The 15,582-nt window shown below is 34.7% G+C and overlaps 2 protein-coding genes across 2 annotated transcripts; one reads left to right on the forward strand and one right to left on the reverse strand.

The window, feature by feature from the left end:
• Positions 1–672: 672 nt before the first annotated feature.
• On the reverse strand, positions 673–9,393 carry hdac10 (histone deacetylase 10). The gene is made up of 20 exons (XM_089127947.1): positions 9,201–9,393; positions 7,862–7,996; positions 7,264–7,360; positions 7,088–7,185; positions 6,178–6,282; positions 6,026–6,094; positions 5,520–5,646; positions 5,274–5,339; positions 4,840–4,899; positions 4,157–4,246; positions 3,933–4,039; positions 3,511–3,578; positions 2,902–3,148; positions 2,730–2,820; positions 2,570–2,655; positions 2,407–2,460; positions 2,088–2,166; positions 1,815–2,009; positions 961–1,120; positions 673–817 (listed from the first exon to the last, which is right to left on the reverse strand). Exons 1-20 carry the CDS (start codon positions 9,263–9,265, stop codon positions 804–806), a joined length of 2,013 nt encoding a protein of 670 aa, XP_088984073.1. The 5' UTR covers positions 9,266–9,393; the 3' UTR covers positions 673–803.
• Positions 9,394–10,171: 778 nt separating this feature from the next.
• On the forward strand, positions 10,172–13,964 carry LOC120475369 (GTPase IMAP family member 9). Its single transcript, XM_089127950.1, has 4 exons — positions 10,172–10,309; positions 10,989–11,693; positions 12,209–12,373; positions 13,780–13,964. The coding sequence occupies exons 1-4, from the start codon at positions 10,288–10,290 to the stop codon at positions 13,863–13,865; spliced, it is 978 nt and encodes a 325-aa protein (XP_088984076.1). The 5' UTR covers positions 10,172–10,287; the 3' UTR covers positions 13,866–13,964.
• Positions 13,965–15,582: the final 1,618 nt, after the last annotated feature.

Below are 15,582 nucleotides of genomic sequence, written 5' to 3' on the forward strand. Positions count from 1 at the left end.
AATAACGTGATCTAGTACAACTGTAAGACTAAATATATTCCTCACAGGCTTATCACGTAAAATTCAAAATAAGTTAGATCTGCTCTGACTGTATAGACATAAATGTAGATGATTATACGGTTATCGATAATACAAATATCACCAATAAAGGCAGAAAAAGTAAATGCGGTTTGACTGAGGATTCTGGCCAATTGGCGTCCCCTACTGGATGACTACTTTTAATGTTAACATTGTTAACTGGTAACATATGCCACCTAGTAGATTTGGATAAGCATCTCATGCCATGCACAACCAACCATATGGGTCATGAATAATACCAGCAAACCACTGACAAAAGAATATAAAGTACGAATAAAGTAAAAATAGATAATAGTTTAACTCCTGATATGTAGTGTTGTCACAAACATCATTCTGTAAGACTGATAGAAACTAAACAACTCAACACACGTCTGCTTAGCTATCCAAGATGTCCAAAACTAATCATATTTATTAACCCTAGTTCATTTAGCAGACGCTTTTATCCAAAGCGACTAACAAATGAGGAATAAACCAAGCAATTTACAATTCGCTTACATCCCCAAATGGAGGTTGTCAGATATGAGCTGAGTCACCAGACACACACACACACACACACACACACACACACCATGGTCAAACAATGTTACAACGTTATTAACAAAGACTGTATCGGGTTTATTTTTAATACCATACAAAATATTAAAAGGACAAAAAAATAAAAGTCATCATGATTTTCCATAACTGGACATCAATATGCAGGCTGTTCAATGTTCAAGTGGCTTCCATCAGCTTTCTGAAACTATAAAAATACACACTGTAAGTACATGAAAGCAGAAAGTTCACAGAATGCATATATTTGACCATATATGAACGTAAGCCAGTGTAGATGAGCATATGTGATGTATATTTTGTTTAATATTTGCATTAATTCAGTCTCAGTACCTGTGCACCGCAGCAGACCCCAACATTCCTGCAGCCTCTGTCTCTGCTTTTCTATCATCTGAACATCTTCAGGTTTGGGGGCCCCCAAGACCCCGAGGGGGGGAACAGGGGCCCCAGAGAGGGCAGAGACCGTAACCTGCACCAGATCTTTGTCATAGCCCTGAAAACATGCATATATTGTGATTCACTGGTCGTTAAGACCAGTGTTTATTGTTCAGGCCAAAATTCTCAAACAGTAGTATACACAAAAGAAAATACACAAAATAAATAAATACATTTAAAATACATAAATACATATATGAAAATAAATAAATAATATAATTGGCTTATTTAAAATGTGTTTATTTGTTCAAGGATTTATATATTTTAAAATTATTTTTTTTAAATGTATAACAAATAAGTACATTTTATAATAAATTAACAGTTATTTATGTATTTTCAATTATAAACATATTTTTTTGTTTATTTTAATGTATTTATTTAAAACACGTGTTTGTTTTAAAAGTTTTATTTGATTTAAATTTAACAAATAAATACATTTCCATTTAAATTAATACATTTAAAGCAAATAAACTTAAAATAAATAAACGGTGTCATTTATTTGAAATGTATTTATGTATTATGTATTTATTAGTTTTAAAAGTATTTATTTGTTTTACATTTAAAAAAAATTACATTACATTTAAAATAAATTCACTTAAAACCAATTTTTAAATAAATATATTTAAAGCAATTAAATAAATACCTTTAAAGCAAATATATTTAGAATAAATAAATACATTTTAAACAAAAAAATACTATAGTTTGAAGTTTTGGGCCTGTAAAAAAAAAAAAAAAAAAACCCAGACTCTGACCTGCAGTAGAGCGAGTGTCCGGCCCTGTGCCACACCCTGAAGTAGGCTGGTCAGGTGACCCCAGACTGGTGCCAAATGAGTCTTCACTCCACTTTCTCCCACAACTCCCAGCACCAGCCCGGGGTTAAACTCGTACGCCAGGGGGAGGATCAGGCCTAGAGCCGCCTGCATGAAACCTGCTGTGAAGCTCTCGTCCTGCAGACAAGCAGGAAGAGGAAGTGACTTCATAGAAACACGGCGAAATCTGAGACAATATCAGATGTGATGACGCACCTCTCTCAGACACAAGGACAAACGGTTCACACACTTCTCTTCGGTTTCTTCAGCACAGATCTGGACTAGAAACACCTTCCTGAGGAGAGAGAAGTCCACTGCGGTCAAGGACAGCTGGGCATGCGATAATATACTATATGCGATAAAGTGACAGCAAAAAACTAGAAAACTAGAAAACTAGATAGATAGATAGATAGATAGGTAGATAGGTAGATAGGTAGATAGATAGATAGATAGATAGATAGATAGATAGATAGATAGATAGATAGATAGATAGATAGATAGATAGATAGATAGATAGATAGATAGATAGTCTCACCCATCATTAGTAATGACTGGTATATTCTCATCTCCAATAAAAACAACCATAACCCTTCATCAAAAACACAAGCACTGAATTTAATATCACATAACAGGTAATTATTAATCTGATCAAGGTGATTTAAAAAAAAAAATTCTTCTGAGTCTAAGAAGTGTCGTACCGTTCAGCAATGCCGATTAGTGCGTGTTGAAAAGCACAGCGTACGGACACACTCGAGTCACACACCACGACACATCCGTTACACACCTGATGAAGTTACAGTCCGTTACCAAACACTGCACACAGAAACAACCCCCAGACCTCCGTTACCACGTCCTCACCTCTTTATTCATCATCTGGTCAAGAACTGAAATTACATTTCCAAGAGGCTGGAGGATGTTTTGGTCCGTGACGCCTTGGAAATGTTTATCCCTAGAATTGGAAAAAAAACGGGTTACAATGCGCCCTAAAAGAGTAACACCAGGTTTCCTGATCTGATAGTATTTTACCAACCGGATACTTTGTACTTCTTTAGTGGTACTTTGGGAAACGTCCTCCAAACGCTGGCAGCCCTCAGGCAGGGAGACCTCCACACCAGGAGGGGGCGCTACGACAGTTCGCACACACGCCGCTGTCCTGGCTAAAGGTTCTGGCCACACGATACCCTGAGTCTTCTCTGTACTGGCCTCTGGTGCCGGTTCTGCAGCGCTGTTCTTCTCGTCCAGTCTGGGCCGCTTCGTGCTCATTTCTGAACGAGCCTCTTAAGAACAGGACAGGTAAAATTATCTAATTTAATATACAGTACCATTCAAAAGTTATTGTTTTCCATAAGAAATGAATACTTTTAAGGCCTGTTCACACCAAGAATGATAACTAGAACGATAACAACATTGGCATTCACATGTTTCTTGAGAAATGTTTCTTGAGCATCATCATATTAGAATGATTTCTGAAGGATCATGTGACTCTGAAGACTGGAGTTATGATGCTGAAATCCAGCTTTGCATTTTCACTACATCTACCAGGAGTAACATCATTTGACTTTATAATAAACACAATTCCTTTAAAGTGAACGTAAAAAAGCAATTTAATTTGAGCAAAAGCAAGTAAACAAGCACTAACCTAAGTGTTTAAAGCAGCTCCAGTACGATGATTGAGCTTTGCGGACATTTTGAATGGACTCCAGTGCGCTGAGAAAGAACACACAACATATAACACAGCTTTATAATGATGAGTGATTTGACATCCTTTAAGGTGTGTGTTACACTGTAATTATACTTTTAAGTACTGAGTAATATTAAGTAAATACATGTACTTACTATAGAGTTAGGATCAGGTTTGGTTATGTATAATTTATAGTTATGACTATAGTAACTACATGTAACGTGTAACAATGACACTATAATAAAGTGATATAAAATGTTGAAAATTTCAACCAATCAGGATGTATTTGATGTTAAACATATGCGGGCAGGACTTTGGACCAATAAGACTTAAATGAGGGCGGGGCTACCCAAGTACACTTGATTGACAGCTCAATTCACCTCTCACAAGCGGCTCCGAGTCCTGACAGCAGCGGGGCCGGATCTCCAAGGAGCGTCTGGACGGTTTGGCAAACCGATTGGGCCAGGCAAGTCAGGTTGTACCCTCCCTAAACACGATCGAAAGAAACCAAGAGAAATCAAACATGCAATCTGAACATAAAACTGAGAGGAACGGGTTTTTAAAATGTCATGAATCCAGGTTTTGTTTGAAAATGACACCTGACCTCCAAGACGAGGCACATCTTGCCTGCAGCCAAAGGCATCAACAGTTGGGTGAGGTGTGCAAAGATCTCAGGAGAAGCACACATTTCACCCTAACACAGAAAAGACAACCATGTCAACTGATATCATCCCATACGGCCCGTGAAATAGGGCTGAAACATTAAAGAGTAGCCTGATGGACTAAACAAGATCCTGAAAGGGAAGTAACAGTTAAAGTCCCCCTGTAGTCAATCATTTTATCCCTTAAAACTCATTTATGATCACCAAAATTACATTAAAACGTTTTTTTTTTCTTTAAAATCATGTCTTAAAATAGCTTGAATGCAACTCGACACCCTTGCCTGATTTAGTATAAGCGGTTCTATGAATATGCAAATGAGCCCCGCCTCCACTCACTCACACAGCTCAGAGATCCATTCGTTGACGATCACACGTTGATCTGATTGGTTACAAGGTAGTTTGTGACGCCAGACACACCAGCAATTTCAAACTGTGTTTTTGAGACTGTTTTGGTTCACAGCAGTTTTAGAGAAAATACTCTCATGCTGTCGACATGAATTTGCACATGGTTCATCTTAAAGCATATTAAAAACATATAAACAATATTAAAAGCTTGATTTTCACCACAGCGGGACTTTAAAGAGCTCTCCTCAGAAAATCACAAACTTAAAAAAAAGTCTCTTACTTCTGGATCCCCAATGGCTGAATCAAAACCAGCAGACACCAAAACCAGCTCTGGATCAAACTGAAAGAGAAAACAACAAAAATGGTCCAATGGACCGACATAAGTACAAAATTATATTAATAATGTAATATAGAAGAAAGAAGAAAGTCATATACACCTAGGATGGTTTCAGGGTGAGTAAACCATGGGCTAATTTTTAAATTTTTTGGGTGAACTATCTCTTTAAGGCCCATTCACAACAAGAACAATAACTATAAAGAAAACTGTCTATGGGAATAAGTATATTAGCATTAACACCAACACACGCTATTGTTCTGTTTATGCAGCAGTTTTGTCGTCCGCCTCTGATTGGCTGTCAATATTTTTAATCTAACTGTACTGGAATAGTTCTCATCCGTGGAGTGAACGGGCCTTTCCTCTCGTGCGACGGGTACCTCGTATGCGGCAGGTAAAAGAACATGGAAGAAGGCAGCGAGATAGTCACTGTTCGTCATCCCCACCTGCACAAAACAAACATGAGCATCACGAACGGCAAAATATTGTTCTGAAATTTCACTGAAAGAAATAAGATTTGTTGTTCAAAACTGGATTTGATTGGCATGTACTGCTGTTATGAAACACATTTCACTCGTGAAAGAGCTTGATTTCTGAGCACTGATTCAGTGGTGTTTTTTGTTTGCCTTGTTCCAGGGGAGGTTAATGTTGAAACCAGATCCTTTGCCTTTCCCGACGCTTGTATAGTCCGACTCTGGGAGATTGGGCCAGAAGGTCTGATGCTCATAACGATGCCATGAAAAATAAAGCACGCTAGGGGAAAAGAGAAACCATTTAGTGCTCGTACTTGAGGGAAAGTTTGTGACATCTGCATAAACGATCTGGTGGATAATAAAACAGATGGAAATTTAAATCAAAAATTTATAAATAAAATAATAATAATAATTTAAAAAAATCCTAAAAATATTTAAATTAAATTAAAAGTAAAAAAAAATTAAACAAAAAAATAAAAATATAAAATAAATGTTTTTTTTAAAAACACAGGTGAGGAAAATGTAGATAATTTAAATTTAAAATTAAATTAAAATAAAATACAATAATTGCTCAGGCAAAGATCACTAACATTTTCTTCTGAAAATGTAAACATCTAGTTAGTGAATGCTATTGTCCATCAGAAGCGCGATGAACTCACCTTGGGTCCTCCTCAAAGCAGTATTGAACACCTTGTCCATGATGGACGTCCCAGTCCACAATCAAAACCCTGGATAAAAAATGACATGTGGAAAATCATACGCAAAATACAAAAATACAGTTTACAGGTGTAGCCGTGCTGTTCCTGTTCACCTGTTCACGCTGTAGCTCTTCTGAGCATAAAGAGCCGCGATGGCCACGTTATTAAACACACAGAACCCGTTTGCAGCAGAGCGTTGACTGTGGTGTCCTGGAGGCCTGAGGGACACAAAGAAGAGGGAAGTGAACAAGAATGAATTATTCAAAACTAGAGATCAACATATACAAGTGTCTAATAACCAACACACAGAAGTGTTGATTAGCTACTATTAATAATAATAATAAATATATACATGTATCATTAAATTAAAATTAATACATTAATGTATTGCATTTATTATTAAATGAAAACATTACCTTTCTATTTTATGAAATATAATTCATATTTAATATGAAAATAATTAAACAATGATAATAATAATAAATTAAATTAATAGCGTTAAACTATACATTATAATACTAATCTAATAACAATTTAGAATGAAATGTATTAAATTAAAAAGTAAATAAATATGAATAATATTTCAAATTACCATTACAAATATTATTATCAATATTATTGTATTAAAAACATTAAATTTAAGTGCTACATTTATTATCAAATTATCATAAATATTACTAATATTTAATATAAAAATAATTACTGTTAATAATGTTATTATTATTAATAATAATAATTAATTAAAATAATAGAAATAAAATATTAATTTAAAAATATTAACTTTAAGTATTAGATTAATACATTAAAACAAATTCTAAATCTTGTTAATAGTAACAATAACAATTATTTTTATATTATTAATGTTTAATATAAACACAATTAAACAGACAATAATAATAATAAATTATTGAAATAAAAAAAAATCAATTTAATTTGTAGTGTGTATCAGTAAAGATAACACACACTTCACTTTTATTTTATTTTCGATCTCATGAACACAGCAGCTGCGGGATATGTGCTCACCTGACCAGCGCCATGCCGTTCCTGACCTCTCTCTTCATGACACTGTCCACCAGCTGCAGCGTAGCGCCAACCGCCAGCCTAGCACAGCCATAGATGTTCTGCAGTCACATGACACGCTGCGTTAGAAAGCGCCCGCACTCATCTCAACCCGACCAGCGTGAGCGATCTGCACATACCTGGTGGAAATAGACATCGCTGTACTTCTTGGAGAACGCCTTCAGCTCTTCCACGGTCATTTTTGGAGTCTGTTTGACGGCCTCCAGATATTCCTCACTGCATTGAACATAGGGCAACATTTTGGCAGATACCGATAACCGATAATTCTTTATGTTTGAAAGCCAATCATCATTTTACTGGCCGATAAATCAAATCTCTTTTTTGAGAGCCTGATTACAAAAACAAAAGCCTCATCATTAAAAGCCATGTCTCAAGCACACACTTATAACGTTCTCATTATAATATGTTTTCCTTTTTTTCTTAAGTGATTCCAATCATATTTAAGGGAATCCAAAAGCATCATGGTGAACAGTGCGCATCTGAAGTGTCTCAGCTGAAGGAAATAATCCATTATTTATCGGTTATAATATCCGATATATTTATAAGATACCCAATTTTTTTATCGGGCTGATAACGGTAACATTAAAAATGATCACATATCAGCCGATATCGATATGGTGGCCGATATATCGTGCATCCCTGATTTCGAAACCAAACTTAATTGTATGGGAATAGAAACTGGCCTGGGTTAAGGTCATGTGCCGAGAGTCCACCAACCTGTGTGCGAGTAAGATCTCCTGCTCGGTGGCCTGGCGGACTGGCACTCGCGTGCATCTCTGTGCCACGCCATGTGTCTTGAGCGCTTCATACGATGCGGTCAAACGCTCGGGCACCTCGATCTCACATGCTGGACTGGACAGAGAAAACGCAATTAGATTTCAATCATGACAACTCTCGGAATAGTTTTAGCATGCTATTAAATATGGCAATATTAATGTCATTGGTCTTGCTGGACTAGATGCTGCCGATGAAGAGCAAGTGTGGAAGAGCAAGTTACTGCTAACACACACAGAAACGCTGCTGTGAGTGTATAAGATTTGCTGCTGCTGCATAAATAGAGATAGATAAATCACGTGGCAGATTTAGGCAGGTGGAGCTGGGGAGGTGGAGGGGTTCAGAGGAACAGACTACTTAAATGTTGAGCAAGCAATCTCATTGGCTGCAGGATCAGCAGAGGCCAATCAGCATGCGCTATACAGTAACAATGTGATTGCTTGGGGATTGCATGTAAAGGACCGATTAGTTGGCGCCGTCTGGAGTTTCATGACTGAACGAGATATTTCTGTGAAAACAGACCATGTTTATTATCCGCCTTCACCTTCCTTTTACATTATTAAATCAAAATTGAAAACATATCTCCTTTCCCTGGTGTTTTGATACTCAATTTTCCTGTTTTATTGTCTCTTTGTTTGATTTCATGTTTCTGTTGTTATTTTTTTTATTATTCGTTACTATGTTCAGCACTTTGGATAGCTCCGCTATGTTTAAATGAAATAAATAAAATATGATATAAATATTTTATAAATAAAATTATCTTATTAATATATTTTTTTAAAATAGTTGTCTTTACCAGGGTTAATATTATAATTGAAACTGGAAGTAACGCTAAATGTTTATTTTATTTATTTAAATTACTTGAAAAAAAATAACCATCTAAAATAAAATGAAATATTTAAATATACATATTTATATATTTTTGAGCTAGTTGCCAGTGCAACATTTTACCTTTTTCATTTAGTTTAAATTGATGTACTATTTTTTTTTCAGTTTACAGATATAAATTAGGCTATGATCATTTTGACGCGTAAGAAGCAAACCCTTACAAACAAAACCAAGGTGCAACGTTAGCTGCTAATGGTATTACTTTACCATCATACAAGATGATAACCATTTTAATGTAACCATGGTATTTGCAATGCATAGAAGTTCTATGCAAGTACCATAGCGTTCAATAAAGTACCTCGGTACTTCATTGAACGCTATGGTACTTGTCTGAATCATGTCTGAAATGAATAGTATAACATCTTTAACTTTTGTAAGTGATACGATGACTTACTCTGTCCAGAGGAGTTTATAACGAGTCATCTCCTCATCAAAGATCAGTGCGCTTCCTGACGCCATTAAAACACTCTTCTCTGGATGATGTTAATAAAAATAACTGATTAATAACTGTATATCATCAGTGTGAAAATAATATCATTCACAGACTTGTCATTTGTGTCTTTTTCTTCGCTGTATGAACGGCGCGCGGATGTTTAATTACCGCCCCCTACAGGATTATACATTCAATAACTATCTGAGAAGCGGGTTCAAAAGACATTTACCTATAAAAATGGTGATTTAAAAATGTTTAAGTTATAAAAAAAACTGCTCTGTATGCTACGCTTAAAATGATCTACACGTGGATATCCGTCCGTATCTTTCTTGACCATTTGATTTGGGTTTTGTTGTTGTATTTGCAAGTCCAAAAACACGTATATTTCAAATGTCAGGCTTGTATGGTTTTTATATTCACCAAATTTGGGTGTTTCTGCAACTGCGGCCACTTTTGATGGTGTGAGTTTTTCGAAAATTAACTCTTAAATGTACACTTTCAGTAACATTAACATGGACAAAGTAAGTAGGCCTACAGGTAATGACAGATGTTAGGAAAGCCTGGCTTTCAGATATTCCACGAGATTACAAGATATTAACATTTTCAGAAAAATAAATTTGAAGTAAAGTAGGCTACTTACAGTAAAATTCTGTCCAACTAATGTTTTATGTGCTTAAATAATATAAAATGCATTTAATAGGCCTACTATACCTATTCTATGTAGTAGGCTGTTAGTCAGACTCAGTGCAGTCAATAAACGTTGCATGTGGATGATACCACAAAACACCATTTTGCAAAAATAAACAAGCAAACAAATAAATCTCACGGGGAGCATAATGTCCCAGGACCCCGTTAATTGATTCACACTTAATGTTCAAAACTACGCACTTGGACCATAGAAAGAAGACTTGGACACGCCTCATGTTTGTCGCTGTTCAGAAGCTCCAGGAAGTGAGTCAGTCAATCACACCGTGAAAGTAGCCTTGTGAAAACTAGGCTACTTGTTTGCTGGTATTTCATCTTCAATTTAGGCAACTAAAAATAAAATATGTCAAGTAAACTGGACACCGGTAAGCATTTCACTCGTAATTAAAAGCTATTTTTATAAAATAAAAAATGTAAACTTGTTTGTGTGAGACACATTTACTGCTTTCACTTTCATATTTGTCTATAGGTACAGATATGATTTTGGATCTGGTTAGGATCTATCTCATGAAGACTTTTATAATTATAACAAATTTTCTTGTTTTAATTTTCTTTCCCTCTAGTAAATGAATGTAAATGTAACACATTTCTGTATTTGCTGGTGCTAATATCCACCAGTGTATTGATAACACTTTCCCAGCTGTGAACACACACAAGAGAGAGATTTATTCACTGGTTTAGAGGCCAGTTTATTATTTTTAAACAATATACTTTCTGAAAACATTATTATTTGTAATTTAGTCTTGCTTACTCTGTGTTCTGTTATCTGTTGTGTTTTGTGTTCAGATCATTGAAATTAAGCAATTTTCTTTTCTCCATAATTCATAATTATTGTCCATCAATAACTTTTCTGCAACTCTGATTTAGTTTAGTTAATGTGAGACACACTTATGTGTCGTTTTTAATCAATAGTGTGTAGTTTGACACTCATACAGATACAGTAAACTTAATTTCAGTAACCTCTATTTCACTAAGAGAGATTACTGAAGAAGATTTAAGATGTTACTCACTTTAAGAAGTGTGTTTGTTCTCTATTTGTTTCAGATGACGCTGGACATCTCTCAGAGCTGAGGATTGTGTTGATAGGATATAAAACTGCTGGTAAGAGTTCATTAGGAAACACCATCCTGGGCAGAGACGAGTTTGACTTGAAGAGATCTGCTCAGTGTGTGAGGAGACATGGAGAAGTAGAAGACAGACTCATCACTGTCATTGAAGCTCCAGGATGGTGGAGGAATTACACTGTAGAGGAGAGTCCTGAGAGACTGAAACAGGAGATTGTGCTCAGTGTGTCTCTGTGTCCTCCAGGACCACACGCTGTACTACTGATCATACGTGTGGACACTAGATTAAAAGAGACTGAGATAAAAGCAATGCAGGATCATCTGGATCTTCTCAGTGAGAGAGTCTGGAGTCACACTATAGTGCTGTTCACCTTTGGAGACTATCTGTTAGACACATCTATAGAGCAATACATCGAGAGTGAAGGACAGGATCTCCAGCGGCTGGTGGACAAATGTGGGAACAGGTATCATGTTCTCAACAATCTCAACAGGACAGACGACACTCAGATCAAGGAGCTACTGGAGAAGATTGATGAGACAGTGGCACTAAACTACGGCCGCCATTTTGAAATAGACAGAAAGATTTTACAGGAGGTGGAAGAGAGAAGAAGAACAGAGGAAGAGAGAGCGAAAGAACGAATGAAGAGGATGCAAAAACAGAGAGAAACCATCAGATCACAGATGAGTGAGTCCACATACTTTATAGTGCAGATATTCACACTGAGTATATGAAGTAAATCATGAAAATGTAACAGTCACAGCAATAATAACATGAAACTTGTTGTCATGAACCGCTTGTTGAGGCGTTCACGATAGATGTGTTCACAGCAGTTCACAGTGACGGCCCATAAAAGCTTTTACTAAAGGAAATAAGCACTTTTATTTCTTAAACAATCCCATTCTTCATAGAGTGTGCTTTTGAAAACGGAAATCCATTTACCCAGTCCATTGAAAACAATACAAATAATATTATTTGAACATTTTTGTTTTTTTTAATTTTGTAGATAGATCCATTGTCTTACGTAAATGAATATCATTGTTTTGTGTCATTTTTTCTCTGTCATACACTGGACTGGTGACACTGAAACGATTTAAATGTCATCTGACCTTGTTTCAGAATGGTACCCACTATATTTGTTTTTTATATGAGTCCCCAAGCATACCATTAATATGTTACACTGTTCTTTTGAAATATTTCAGTGAGAGGAGTTGAGAAGTCTGACACGTGGTCTGTGGGAAGTTCTGCTTACAGTTCATTGGGATCACAATCAGGAGCAGACAGCAGGTCAGATTCACCCTTTAGCTTTGTGGACGGTTCAGATCTCCAGAGAAGATGTAATAGCATGGAATTACCATCACCATATAGTGAGTATGATATATATATATATATATATATATAAAATATTTAAATAATCACTTTTATTTTAATATTTCTAAACTAATGCGGGAGCTTGTTTTCATTTATTTGCTCAACGCTATTGTTTTGATTTGTGGTATATTCAATCTGTTACTGCAGCACATAATATGTCTTTTTTTTTGGTAATATCATGTGCAAAATTATGTTATTAGTGCTAGATTTAATTTAATATTAACTTGCTACCTATTGCAATACAATGCAATCATATTCAAGAAACATTCTTTACATGTTTTGCTCTTCTACCTGCACTCATTTCCGTTGATGGTATAAGTAGCAGAGGCTGGTACCATCATGCTGATAATATTTCTTCAGATATTTAACCATTGTATAAAACACCCTTAAAATGTAAAAACTAACAGAATACTTTTTAATATATTTATTTTAAATATTTAAAAAAAAAAAAAAGATCTATATACTATTTGGGATCAGTGTAAGGTTACATTTTAAAAAAAAATTGTTATGTATTCTTTTTTTATTATTATAAACAATGTCTTAAAGAACACCCATTACTGATTTCCCTGAGAACATATTGTAACGACTGAGACAAATCATACACAATTGTTTGTTATAGTTGGCAAGTTGTTTTTGGAGCTTACTCTTTGACCTGTGGTTCACAGATCACAGAGTGCAAGAAGGGAGTCTCACAGAATCTTAGTTACTATGACCATGATCAGATAAGTTGGTTTTATTGCTGTTAAAAATGTGGTCACGTGTTCAAGACAGAGACAATGGGGAAGACAGAAACAGCCGAACCAACCAGGCCTTTTACCCATGTATGCAAATGTCTAGATTAGTTATGTTTGTGATTTAGTTCATAAAACTTGTGCACAATACATATTTGGTTCTGATTCTCTGCTTTCAACTAAGTTTACTTTACAGTTTAGATTTTGACTACAGGCTCTTAGTACTGTACAGTAAGAAAGACATTTCCAATACCCAGAAATGAATATTTCTTAGAATTAATAAAAAATTAACGCTGATTGTTCACCGGACGAACAGGTGGGTTGTTTGAAATATTAATTTTACTACATTAAGTTAATTATATTAACTGATCCAAATATTCATAATCAATTATAACCAATTATTATTAATATTTCAGTAGAGTTAATTCCCTACAATATAATTGCAGTATGTGTGACCTGCCTTTGATTTGTATCTAGTATACCTTAAACTAACTTTTTTTAAATTATAATAGTATATTATTATTATTATGTTATAACTTATTTGAGTTTTGTGATATTGTCTATTAAATGTGCTATTAAATCTCAGAATTGTCACATTGTGTTGTTCTAAATCTAAAAAAAAAAAAAAATGAAATAGCTTTCTGCTGTTTTTGTATGTTTGTATTTTGCAGTGAGCGGAGATGAGTGGTCTACAACGTCTGTTAGAAGCTCTGCTTGCAGTTCAAACATATCAGAAGTAGAAGAAGACAGCAGTTAAAGACCCCATGAAGCTGCTAGACATGCCCAATTTTCTTTCCTGTGTTGACACATTGCTTATTGTAACAGCTTTTTCATGTCTAATATTATGACTAGAAAACTTTACCAAAAAATTAAGTTCAGAATCAGTTTTACCCTATAGTTAACGAGGATGAGCCGTGTACAATATTTCTAACAATTTTATACAAAATGTGCAAGGATGAAAGTCACATGATCAATTTCAGATTAATAATCTGGACTGTACAAATAAACAAATTATCTTTTTATAGTAATTGACATCATCATTCAAGTGACTGGTAAACCTTTGCACAGAAAAATAATTAAGATATAAATAAATATCAAGGGAAAAGCAGTGTTTCCTTTTGAAATGTAAATATATTAATCATTACAAGACCAAGTGCTTTAGCACAAGATGATTTACTTGAACATACACTTGCTAAAACAGCGTACAGCATGCTATTTAGATATATAATTAGAGTACTAATTTTCACGATATAAAAACTGAATGATTGATCAGATTAATTGTGGCCAAAATTAAGGTATTTTACCTTTGTGGTATTTTAAGGTAAAGCGCAAATGCTGGTGGTGTTATAGCTTTACATTGCACATAGCGAGTATACCTCTATCACACAAATCCATAAAAATTAAGTTAGATGCCTTAATAATGTTTGTGTATTTAATAACGTTGCTCTGTTTAAACGTTTTGTTAGAGCAGTCTTAACCCCAACACACACAGTACATGTGAATAAATGTTGATTATATTGTATCTCCACTCAATATCTTTAAGTTTTTAATTACAATTGACAATATACAAATGGACTAAACAGCCGAACTAACCAGGCCTTTAAGCCATTTGTGATTTAGTTCATAAAACTTGTGTAGAATGCGTATTTTAACTCTGAATGATTGATCGGGTTAATCGTGGCTAAAATGTTTTGGTTGTTTTTGCATATGAATATTTCTTAGAACAAAGTTATACGAGTACATGTGAATTATAACTTCAGTCACGTCAATACATATTGGTCTTCTTATAGGCCCATTGCTTTACGCTTGCAGAATACATTTTGGATGATTTTGCAACTTGGTAAGGTCTATGAATATTTGTTTTAGAAACACTTTATACTGTATAATAAGTGCTGTAACCAATCAGTTAAATCTCTCGTTTTTATTGTCTCCATCAAAACTTGTAAATATGTTTGATTCATATTTGTGTGGGACATTTTTTTTGAGGAGTTCTTAATTGTTATTGTGTAACAAATAAAACTAAAGAGATGTCATTTAAAATTTCTCACCAAATATATTCCGTGAAAAACACGTTGTGAAAGAGTCTATTGTGTGCATTTATTTTTTTAACGTCCCTGTTCAACTTTTTGTATCTTAAATATATCAGTTTTAATCAAATTAATATGATTTTCCAAAAGAAAATATATCACCTATTATTGATTTGTTTTTGTTATTAAGAAAGGTTTATGTTTCAGGTGACGCTCGAATTTTTCAGGTGACGCTCGACATCTCTCAGAGCTGAGGATTGTGTTGATGGGGTATAAAACTGCTGATAAGAGTTCACCCTTTTAAAAAGTGTGTATTTCTTTATATAACCAACTTAAACCTTATTTAATGCATGCATAATGGTTTTGGAATAAATAAACAAATAAAAACATTTCACTGTTTTAACTCTTAAGTCATGTTTCGGTACTGTATTAACTTAAACTCTAAGA

The sequence above is a fragment of the Pimephales promelas genome, chromosome 25, assembly GCF_988280905.1.
Source record: "Pimephales promelas chromosome 25, fPimPro1.hap1.1, whole genome shotgun sequence".
Taxonomy (NCBI): domain Eukaryota; kingdom Metazoa; phylum Chordata; class Actinopteri; order Cypriniformes; family Leuciscidae; genus Pimephales; species Pimephales promelas.

Coding starts and splice junctions, on each gene's coding strand:
- hdac10 (XM_089127947.1), bottom strand. CDS start 9,265: ATGGCGTCAGGAAGCGCACTGATCTTTGATGAGGAGATGACTCGTTAT. Junction 6,095..6,177: donor AAGAGCTACAGCGTGAACAG/GTGAACAGGAAC, acceptor TTTTTTATCCAG/GGTTTTGATTGTGGACTGGG. Junction 2,010..2,087: donor TGTCCTTGTGTCTGAGAGAG/GTGCGTCATCAC, acceptor GCTTGTCTGCAG/GACGAGAGCTTCACAGCAGG.
- LOC120475369 (XM_089127950.1), top strand. CDS start 10,288: ATGTCAAGTAAACTGGACACCG. Junction 10,310..10,988: donor GTCAAGTAAACTGGACACCG/GTAAGCATTTCA, acceptor TATTTGTTTCAG/ATGACGCTGGACATCTCTCA. Junction 11,694..12,208: donor AACCATCAGATCACAGATGA/GTGAGTCCACAT, acceptor GAAATATTTCAG/TGAGAGGAGTTGAGAAGTCT.